At 38.6% G+C, this 11979-nt stretch overlaps 1 protein-coding gene across 2 annotated transcripts; it reads left to right on the top strand.

Annotated features, from left to right (window-relative positions):
* The first annotated feature begins 311 nt into the window (after nucleotides 1-311).
* Nucleotides 312-6522, top strand: LOC311090772 (uncharacterized protein). Of its 2 annotated transcripts, XM_084126287.1 has the most exons (4): nucleotides 312-608; nucleotides 4400-4443; nucleotides 4610-4744; nucleotides 5000-6522. In XM_084126287.1, the coding sequence occupies exons 3-4, from the start codon at nucleotides 4660-4662 to the stop codon at nucleotides 5854-5856; spliced, it is 942 nt and encodes a 313-aa protein (XP_083982413.1). In that variant the 5' UTR covers nucleotides 312-608; nucleotides 4400-4443; nucleotides 4610-4659; the 3' UTR covers nucleotides 5857-6522. The 2 variants fall into 2 exon arrangements, with proteins under 2 accessions (XP_083982413.1, XP_083982414.1); XM_084126288.1 differs by lacking the exons at nucleotides 312-608; nucleotides 4400-4443 and having other exon boundaries at nucleotides 4450-4744; nucleotides 5000-6516.
* Nucleotides 6523-11979: the final 5457 nt, after the last annotated feature.

Raw genomic sequence — 11979 nt, forward strand, 5'->3', positions numbered from 1 at the left:
ATTCCAAATAAAATAATCAAATGTGTGTGTGTGTGTGTGTGTGTGTGGCCTGGTAAACCCTACGTTATGGGGACAAAATGTCCCCATAAGGATGGCAATATCCGAAATCCTTGTTCATGTGGGAACATTTTTTGGTCCCCATGAGGAAAACGGCTTATAAATAAAAAAAGTGATGTTTTTTTGAAAATGTAAAATTGCAGAAAGTTTTCTGTGATGGGTAGGGAAGGGGTCGGGTTAGTGTAAGGGAATAGAATTAACAGTTTGTACAGTATAAAAATCATTATGTCTATGGAAAGTCCCAATAAAACATGAAAACACTACATGTGTGTGTGCGTGCGTGCGTGCGTGTGTGTGATTTAGTCTGTAAACCTATTTTCTGATTCACACTCCGGAGCAGAAGGTGGCGGTAATGCACCGATAAACTGGATGGAAATAGCAACAAGTCGAAGAAGAAGTTCCTCATTGAGAAGTTTTGTTTTCCCTGGTGAACATCTCTGAGCGTTTCTGCCTGTGTTTTTGTCTTCCCGTGGATTACTCTTGGACTGTTTATTCTCTTCGTGATTATTTGCTGCCTGCCCTGGACTGTTTTCTATTGTGGACTGATTTATGTAAGTTTGCTGCCTGACCTTATGCCTGTTTTCGCATTACGAGTTGCTTTGTCTCTACTGTTGTGTTTGCTGGTGATTGACCCTGATTGTACGACCAAGATCACAATAAAGCTGCAAATGGATCCTCACTTTGCTGAAGCCTCGTTACAATCAAGTGAAGTATTTAGTTTATGTTATGGAAGTGCCATAAACCGGAATAATGTTATGCATGCGTTTTTCTGCCAACAGTTTGATGTATTTTTTTTACTTTTATTAACGCACGTTTAATAAAGAATCTCCACATATCATTTTGGTGGATTGAGTCTGTGTAAATGTCGTTTAAATGGGTTTAACTTTCATTTTGATGTTAATGTATGTTTATAGCCATATGTGTGACCTGTGTATTAGATGAATTGCAGTCACTGTTAGGGAGGACGGTAATTAACATGTCTTTTCTCATGCATCCTTCAGCTGAAAGACAGTGAATCTGAAGACGTGTGTGTGTTGATTGTCTGTCCTCTGTTAATAAACTGCAGATGTGGTTCATTTGTGTTGCTGGGTGAAATCTGCTATATATTTACAATACTTTTTTGACAACATTCACTGGTGTGTAATTTTGATTTGTATAATGAAAGTTCAAAGACAAAACATTTAGCTTATTTTCTGAATAACAGGATTCTCTTGTTTAATTCTATAGTTGGGTCAATGACGTGACGCCTACATTTTCTGTCCGATTGCATTTTTTCAGGCAAAAATGGGTTTAAATGCATAAAAAGATACTGTATATTTATAGTATCTCTCCCATTGTATGTATTCACTTTAACTTTTCAAAAACCTTTACTTATTTGTTATTTTTTTTGTTATTTAAATTGTGGTGCGACCGTCCGGCCATAACTTTTGTTTTGAAAACGTCATTGAAATTTATTCAGATTTATTTTCTGCACTATTTGGAATGATTTCCAAAATGTTTTGTAATCCTTTAATAAAAAGCATTTGTATTTATATTTCCATCATAATATACAAACAAACTTTGTCCAATGATGTCCATTTTATGAAATATCATGTGGTGCGACCATCAAGGAATTACCATTTTGGGACTTTTATGAAAACTATTCAAACACAGGAAGTTACATCATAAACCAATTTACCAAGGACCCATGGAAGCAGCAAGTAGGTTTGTAATTATCTCAAATTGGAAAAAATAAATAAACGTTTGTAATGGTTGGTATGTAGTTGCCAAATTTGGATGTCATGTGGTATGACCTAAACATTTTTTTAATATAAAAGTTATTTCTACAAATATATATTTTAAAATATAAATTTCATAGTGACCTTTTTGGGCAAGCTAGCTTGTTTTGTTTAGGTGGCCAATTCTGTGCCTGTAAATTTTGACTGAATTTGAAAATATCATGTGGTGTGACCAAATATCATGTGGTCCGACCACTGCAGACTGTTTTCCATGATAGATATATGCCCTAGATTGGCAGTTTATGCTTTTATATTCAATTGACGGTTTATATAAAAAAGTACTTTACTTTAGTATCATTTGGAATAGATTTTTATGCAAATCTTGGATATTTTTTATATACATTTCAGACAGTTTATGTTTACTCTTTGTACAATATGAGAAAAATGCAAAAAATAAATAAAAATAGAGCATGCAATTTCAATTTAGTTATAATGCATTTATTTGTAGTGTATTTATTAATGCCTATTTATTTATTTATTTAAAACTTTTTTAATCTATTTTACCAGATGCCACTGCCAAGCGAAAAAATTCTGACCCTGCAGCAAGAGCAGAGTACCTTGATAGGAGAAGAGTGAAACATTTTTACAGTTTAAAATAACTGTTTTCTATGTGAATATATAGTAAACTGTAATTTATTTCTATGATCAAAGCTGAATTTTCAGCATCGTTAATCCAGTCTGCAGTGTCACATGATCCTTCAGAAATCATTCTAATATGTAACCCTAGACCACAAAACCACTCAATGGGTCAATGTCACATGGGTCAATTTTTTGAAATTGAGATTTATACATAATATGAAAGCTGAATAAATAAGATTTCTATTGATGTATGATTTGTTAAGATAGAACAATATTTGGCCGATACTGAAAATCTGGAATCTGAGGGTGCTACAAAATCGAAACATTGAGAAAATCGCCTTTAATGTTGTCCATTTATGTTTGCGATATTGCTATATTCACTCACAAAAATAAATGTTTATAAATTCATGGTAGGAAATTTACAAAATATAAAACATTCTTTATTTAATATCCTAATGATTTTTAAAAGAAAAATCGATAATTTTGACCCATACAATGTATTGTTGGCTATTGCCACAAATACCTTTTGCGACTTGTGACTGGTTTTGTGATCCAGGGTCACTAATGATTTGCTGCTCAAGAAACATTTCTGATTATTATCAATGTTCATATTTTTGTGGAAACTGTGATACATTTTATGTCAGGATTATTTTATGAATAGAAAGTACAAAAGAACAGCGTTTATTTGAAATAGAATCTTTCGTAACATTATAGCCTGCGCCTGAATGTGACACTGAATGTGTACTTGATTAATAAAAGTATTAATTACTTAAAAAAAACTATTGACCCCAAATGTTACCTGTATACAATACTTTTATGAAATAATTTATATTTATAACATTATTATTTGTTAGAAAGAAATTCTAAGTCAAGATAAATGAAATGGTGCACTTGTGTTTGTGATGTGATTTTTATAAGAAAAAGTTTATAAAATGTTTATATTCAGGAAAATTCTGTGAAATTTGTATAAAATCTGGTTTAAATCTATTTTTTTTGTATAAAATGTATTGTTCACTGATCTCTTTAAATAGATTTTTAACTATATAAGGTCTTCGTGTCATTTGGAGCGACCGCTTATCATGTGGTGCGACCAATAAAAGCAATCACTGTATTAAATTTAAAATGAAATATCTTATTTCTGTGGCTGAAATATGAATCACTGATACAGTATGCTTTAGTAAATTATATTTTTAAAACATTTCTATCAGTTTTATGTGATTTACAGGAAAAATAAGCCTGTTAACTAGATTTAAGAAGGCAACTCAGAAATTATAGAACAAAAAATGAGATCATTATTTACAAAAACTCAAAAGAAATGCAAATACTTGGTTTCTAGACACTTTAATTACCAATAACTTGTAAAAAATGTTTAAGCATGTTAAGGAAATGAATTAATTTTAAGATAAATCATGGTCGCACCACATGACATTTTTTAAGGCTACGGACAATTCATTTAGATGAAAAAACACTAAAATCACTTAAATTAAATGTTTAAAATGAATTTAGGTGTACACAACATCCTTAATGTTTGAACAATTGCAACAGGTATTATTATTTTTTGTATTTTAAAATTGGCCTGTTGAAAATCCTTATACGTCATTGACCCAGTTACCTTTTACACAAAACATCATTTTTTAACGTTAAAATAATGATGGCTGATTTTCAGATTTTTTTTAATGAGTTAAAATGCTTAATAGGCTATAGCTATCTGTTATTAGATGCCAATCATAAGAGCTGTGAAATATTAGCAAATAATCTAGGAATATAAATGCACTTACTGTATATCATAATCTTGTACAGCAGTTGTCGTTCACATTTTGACTATTAACAAGAGGATTGCAAAATTAACCTTTGGTACATCAAAAATATAATATTTGATAAACAGATCTCACTTGTTTTCTGTTATTAAATCAGGGTTCACTTGAAAATTCACATTTATCCTCCTTGAACTCATTCTAACAACTTAATGTTTTAATATGTTTCAGACCAGATGGAGGTGAAAGAGCAAAGACAAGAACTGAAGTTAAAGGTGATGATGCTGTAGTTTGTTTCAGTCTGTTGACACCAATAAAATGAGCTTAATGTGCCAATTTACAGAAGATCTCAGACATCACCATAATGAATGAGCTGAAAACAGGGAACTTTTGGAGACAATTCACCAATAAATACTGGAAATATTCCTATCATCCTATTAGAGAAGAACAAACTCCAGGAGTAGCAGCTGAAATCTGTGTGACTGTTAAAGATGGAGTTTATTAAAGAGGAGATTGAAGACACGAGTGATCCAGAACCATCCAGAATAAAACATGAAGATACTGAGGAACAAATAGGTTGGTGTCCATTCTTGATTCTTCATTGTTGACTGCTTTGGTACATGTGAATTAATAAGCAGTATATGGATGATAAATGATGGAGAAATACATCTGAATGATCATAACCTTGTATATAGCAGTTGTCAAACATAATTTTACTATATTAACAAGTGAATGACAGAACAAAAAGTGAAAGATCTGATCTCTGTTGCTTTCTGCTATTAAATAAGGGTTCACTTGAACTGATTCTAACTGTATTTCTGTGTATTTTAGACCAGGTGAGAGTGAAAGAGCAAAGACAAGAACTGAATGAAGTGGAGGAGGAACATCGTAACTTTACAATTCAAAGAACAAAAGCCAAAAAGACGCACACCTGCACTCAGTGTGGAAAGTGTTTCACACAGAAAAGAGACATTAACGTACACATGAGAATTCACACTGGAGAGAAACCGTATACATGCACTCAGTGTGGAAAGAGTTTTTCTCAAGCATCAACTCTCAGTGTTCATCTGCGTTTTCACTCTGGAGAGAAACCGTATACATGCACTCAGTGTGAAAAGAGTTTCACAAGGAAAGGAGACCTTAAGACACACATGAGAATTCACACTGGAGAGAAACCGTATACATGCACACAGTGTGGAAAGAGTTTCAGAGATGCAACATGTCTCAGTCATCATCTGCGTATTCACTCTGGAGAAAAACCATTTATCTGTGGTCAGTGTGGTAAAGATTTTATTTCATTATCAGATCTAAAAAAACACCTGAAAGTTCATTCAGATGAGAGGCCTTATGTGTGTTCTCTCTGTGGAAAGAGTTTTTCAAGGTTGGACAGTTTTAAAGTGCACCAGAAAACACATAATGAAGTAAGAGATTATATGTGCTTTGACTGTGGGAAGAGCTTTACTACATCTAGTCATCTGAAAGAGCACCAAAGAATTCATACTGGAGAAAAACCTTACAAGTGCTCATATTGTGACAAGAGTTTCACTCTGTCTGGAAACCTGAAAGAACATGAGCGAGTTCATACTGGAGAGAAGCCGTACTACTGTACTCAGTGTGAGAAGAGCTTCAAACAGAAAAAAAGCCTTCTGAATCACATGAAGATATGTCATATGAAGTCATCACAATGAGCAACATTTAATTTTCATGTCAAATACATTCAAGTAAGTGGTGTGAGACATAGGGGTAGCCTTAAGTCTTAAATAATAAAAAAAGTCTTAATGTTTTTTTTTTTTTTTTTTTTTTTTTTGTTAAACTTGGGCTATTGTTTACTTACAATATTTGTTAATTTAAAATAAAACCAAAAAAAAACACACAAGCGAGTTCACACTGGAGAGAAGCCGTACTTCTGTACTCAGTGTGAGAAGAGTTTCACCCAATCAAATAATCTAGTGAATCATATTAGAAAGCATTGTTCTGTGTCACAGTAAGCACAGAACGTGTCAGAACGTGTTTATGTTTTGTTAGATTCACATAAAGTAAATGTGTAGTTAGTTAACTAATAAACTAGTGTTGCTGTGAAATGCCACAAGATTTGTGTTTAATATGTTAGAGAAATTATTGAAAATTATTTTGATTGAACGCTTACTCAAAGAAATACCAAAATGAAAAGAGACTGGAAACAAATGTAGAAAAAACAACAATCTGTTATTTGTTAATATATGAAACAATTCCCTGAATTTGATCTTTTTTTTTTTTTTTTACTTTTGTTTTAGTTGCATAAAGCCTGTTATTACATAGATGTATATAATAACGTATATCTGTACAATAACAAATAAAATGACCATTTCACTGACAATGTGTGATTTTGTGAGTAAACGGTTTCTACAGATCCAATAATTAACATTGGACCATATAGAGCATATATAGACCAAAACTGGACCAATCAGTGCAGTGACATGTATCTGATACAATAAAGCCACTTCCCTTGTATCTCTCAATCCAAATCACAATCTGTTGAGAAGAGATTGTAATCATCCTCCTGGGATGGTGCCGCTCTTCACTCTAGTAATATGGCACATAGCCTTAGAGTTCAAACATGACATGAGCCGACTGAGGGAGGAGCCATGGAGGAGGCAGGGCGGAGCCGACTGAGGAGGCAGGGCTGACGACTCCAGGGGGCCGACTGACGGAGGCGAGGCAGGTGGTTGAGGAGACCAGGATGGAGCCGTAGAGCCGACGAGACGGGGCGATGCTGAGGGACTGGGAGCTCCGGTGACCGAGGCTCAGGCGGGGAACCAGAAGACCACGGCGGAGCCTGAGTGACCGAGGACCAAGGTGAAGACGGAAGGAATGAGGAGCCCAACAGAGCTAGATGGATGGACGAGGTGAAGACGAGGAGTGACCAAGGCGGAACCGGGGGGACGAGGGAGCCTGGCGGAGTTGGTGGGCTGATGGGCCACGACGGAGGTGAGGGAGATAGGAGCAATGGTGGAGGTAATGTACTGGTAGGCTGAAGCAGAGTCCAAGTAGAGGAGGTCGGAGGCAGAGACCGGGGATCCACCGACCCTGGTGGAGTTGGTGGAAGGCAGATCCACGGCAACTCCATCTCCTTAAAGGTGGATAGAGGAGCAGAGGGGTTGCCAGGTAGTGGTGGAGGAAGGGTTGAGAGAAGGCAGATGAGAGGAGGTGGGAGAGGGAGGCTGGGTGGGAGTTCAGGCTCTGGGGTGGTGACAGGTTCAGGGCTGGGCGGAACCAGTGACAAAAAAGTCTCTGGGCTGGACGGGACCAGCGGCGAAGGAAGCTCTGGGCTGGACGGGACCAGCGGCGAAGGAAGCTCTGGGCTGGACCAGCGGCGAAGGAAGCTCTGGGCTGGACCAGCGGCGAAGGAAGCTCTGGGCTGGACCAGCGGCGAAGGAAGCTCTGGGCTGGACCAGCGGCGAAGGAAGCTCTGGGCTGGACCAGCGGCGAAGGAAGCTCTGGGCTGGACGGGACCAGCGGCGAAGGAAGCTCTGGGCTGGACCAGCGGCGAAGGAAGCTCTGGGCTGGACCAGCGGCGAAGGAAGCTCTGGGCTGGACCAGCGGCGAAGGAAGCTCTGGGCTGGACGGGACCAGCGGCAAAAGAATCTCTTGGCTGGACGGGACCAGCGGCGAAGGAAGCTCTGGGCTGGACGGGACCAGCGGCAAAAGAGTCTCTGGGCTGGACGGGACCAGCAGTGAAGGCTCTGGACTGGACGGGACCAGCGGCGAAGGAAGCTCTGGGCTGGACGGGACCAGCGGCGAAAGAAGGGTTACGGCTAGGGTTAGGGCTCGGCAGGACTGACGTGACGTGCAGGCTCGGCGGCGGCCATCTTGTCCGGAGACACAGGCTCGGCAGCGGTCACTGTGAGGTAGGATCCACACACCCATAAGGTGCGGTCGATGAACTCGATGAACGGCAGGTGTAGATCTCCCAACAGCAGAAGATCTCCCACTGGGCAAGTAGATCATCCATCCTGCTCCAGAAATGCTGTTTAAGAGAATCTTAATCCCAGCTTGCATCTTGATAAAGGATGAGGTAGACCTCCACATACTCTTCCAGAGATCGACCGTTTTGAAATAAACAGTCCTCCATATTAAATTTTAGTAGGTCCGTTCTTCTGTCACGGTGTGGTGTAGGTTGAAGAAGACAAAGAGGCCAATGGCTCCAATGTATACATTTTACTAAATCACTCAGGTAGGCACATACAGGCAGAAGGTTTAAACACACCAAACACGACGTGACTATGACTAGAACGGACCAAGACTGACTGAACAGAAGGAACTAAATACACACACTGATGAAACAGAAACAGGTTAAACAGATGATGATAATTAACAGGACACAGGTGATTTAACTGAACTGATAATGACAGGCGGGAAACTTAACTAGACAGACATGAGACTAGTGACAACAGTGGAACAACACAGAACAAGCGTGACACATATAGAGACAGAGTCTGTTCCCTAAATTATTAAATACAAAAAAATGAATCCCTTTAGCTAAAGCAACATATACTTGTATACACATATAAGGAGGAGTGGCTTTAAAGCTAACTCAAAGTAAATTATACAAAGAAAACTTCAAGTAAAATATACAAGGACAACTTCGAGTAAATGCAGTACAGGAAACTTCAAGTCATTTCTATATAGGGAAAACTTTAAGTAAACTCTATACAGGATAACTTCAAATAAATTCTTAAATAATACAGCACTGCACATAAAACAGAAATAAGCTGAGAATAATTATAATACAAATTGACAGCATATGAAATTGACATATTAAATGCCACTTCATATTATTTCACATTGTGTTATTTTGTACATTTTATTTTGGTGACTCTACCAACTTTTTTGTATTAACAAAAACTACACTGTAAATAATGACATGATCAATAAGTCATGACAACAAATGTTTTTACATCAACTCATCAGAATAAATTAGATTCAACTCATTTTTTAAAAATCAGTTTACAGTAATTTAAGTTGAAATGACTTGTTTGTTGTACTTAAATTTAAGGCAGCAAGTTTTTTTTAACAGTGTAGAATCGGTGCTGCGATTCATCTGGAGGAACATGGATAGGGAAGCTGACCCAGACATCTAGTAGTGGCAAGTATTGCCCTTTGGTACGACCTGCAGTCCATGCTGCGCCATTTATGCACTTCAGTTTCATGCCCAGGAACACCAAGACACCATGGCTGACAACGTCATTCTACGTTGACAACTGTCTTCACAGTACTCTCGACCAAGGTGAGGCCAAGGCCATAATAGATGGGTTGCGTCAGTCTTTGCTAAACGGAGACTTCGAGATACTGTTTGCAATATACCATCAGTTCTCAAACACCTTCCATCGGAAGCCAGATCAACTAGTAGCGAGTGCTGGTTGTCTCAGAGTAGCACTGACATGCAAGAACCTACTCTCGGCCTACAATGGAATTGCCTTGATCACACCCTCGGGTATAAGAACCACATTGCAGAGCCTGTTCAGCCCACCATGAGGAATCTGTACAAGACTTTGGCAAGACTCTTATTCAAGATCTCTGGAAACACAACCTTAGCTGGGATTACCCTATTGAACCCCTACACCTGCGTGAGATAGGGTCCAATTGGGTTGCAGAGCTTTCCAGTATCACCAGACTACAATTCCCTTTGAATTTATGCGCCTGGCGGTGCTGACACTCCTTCCACTGTTATGGAGCTCCATGTCTTTTGTGACGCTTCGGAGAGGGTATATGGTTCCGTGGCTTACCTTCAGATCACAGACGACAGTGAGAAAGTCCATGTCACCTTTGGCCTATCTATGCCCTGCTTAGAGTTGTGCGCTGCACTTGCTGGAGCTCAGATGGCCAAAGCGATAGAGACTGACCATACCCATACATCAAGTCATATATTGGGCTGATTCAACTATGGTGCTGCATTGGTTAAAATCAGAATCCTTCCGATACAAGGTCTTTGTGGGGTCTAGAGTTGCAGAGATTCAGACTTTGACAGATGACAGATGTTACCAGATGGAGGTATGTTGACTCTGCTCGAAAGCCAGCTGACCATATCACTAGAGGTCTCACCTTAGCCAAAATAGCAGGTCCTCACCAATGGAGATCCAGGCCATCCTTCCTGACTGAACCAAAGGATATGTGGCCGTTGACACCCAGTACAGAGTCCGCACCTGACCTGAGCGAGATGAGAAAATCATCCTTTGTTGGAGCAGTCACTGTCATTCCCAGTGCCTTCAGACCTCAGTCAATGCAGAACCTGGAACGAGCTAGTTCAAGCTACTGTTGAGGCCTGTAATGGGGCGGCCAATATCAATGCCTTTGAAGCCTCAACGTATACACAGGCAGAAAAGCTCCTCTTAGCACAGTCACAGCTTGATTCATTCCCGGAGGAATTCAGGGCTTTGAAAGCTGGAAAGCCTATCCCGACAGACAGCTGTTTGAGTTCTCTCGCCCCAGAGTATGACGAAATTACTGGTCTTATCAGAGTGGGTGGACGACTTTGTCGTGTTGAAACCCTGCCTTCTGATATCATTCACCCAATCGTCCTAGATCCTCAACATCAGGTCACAAAGCTACTCATCCAAGACATAGATCAGGAGCTCCATCATCCAGGTGCAGAGCGAGTGCTAGCAGAGCTACGTCGATTATACTGGGTGCTTAGAGGCCGTGAAGCTGTACGCAAACACAAGCATTCCTGTCAGAATTGCCAGTATTGGCGCGCCAAGCCACAGAACCCACAGATGGCCGACCTTCCTCCCTGTAGGTTGATTTATTGATTGATTGAACTTTATTGTCCAGTCTGTTTTCACTGAGCGGAAATTTTTCTTTGACACTGTAACATACATTCACTGCTTAAAAAACACATCACACATCAACAGCACAAATACAAAGAATTATATAGTTAAACACTGTAAGAAAGAAAAGTTTAAAATAACAGTCATTCTATTGTTTAAAAATTGTCATTCTAATTAAAACACTGTACGATTTAAGATAATCACTGCCATTGGAAGAAAAGATCTTTTATAGACATTTTTCCTAGCCAAGGGAATTTTTAGTCTGCGTCCAGATGGGAGCAATTCAAAAGCAGAGTGAAGAGGGTGTGAGTTATCTTTAAAAATCGCAATTGCCATTTTTCCTATAAAATGATCGAACAAGCTCTGAAGTGGCTGTTGTTTTTGTCCAGTAATCTTATTTGCTTGATTAATTATTTGTGAGACTTTGTTCTTTTGTTTTAATGTTAGATTGCCGTACCATGAAACAATATTATATTTGATAATACTCTCAATCATTGATCGATACAACATAGTTAGGGTCTGCTGACTAATATTAAAGCTTCTCAGTTTCCTGAGGAGACCCAGGCGTGCTTTTTTATGAATGTACTCCACATTACTTTCAAAATTGAGTTTCTCATCTATAATTGTACCCAAGTATTTAAAATTCGAGACCTGCTCTACAGTTGTTTCCTTTATGACAACTGGTTTATATTCAGATGCGGTATCTACTCTTCTCGATTGATTTCTCAAACATAACTCTTTTGTCTTTTCAATATTAAGATGTAAAAAACTTTTTAAGCGACCTTTTAAAAACTCCTTAATCCATAATATCATCCAACTACTAGCACCTAACTCATAGAGGCGCTTTAAAAGAAGATAAGGTTGGACAGTATTAAAAGCGGATGAGAAATCCATGAAGAGTATTCGAACATAGGAATTTGAGTTATCTAGATGATTTTGAACCTTATTTAAGAGAGTGAGAGAGGCATCCACAGTGCTCCTATTGGCCCGATAGGCAAATTGCAG

The sequence above is a fragment of the Abramis brama genome (assembly GCF_963993115.1).
Source record: "Abramis brama genome assembly, chromosome: 10".
NCBI classification, from domain to species: Eukaryota; Metazoa; Chordata; class Actinopteri; order Cypriniformes; family Leuciscidae; genus Abramis; species Abramis brama.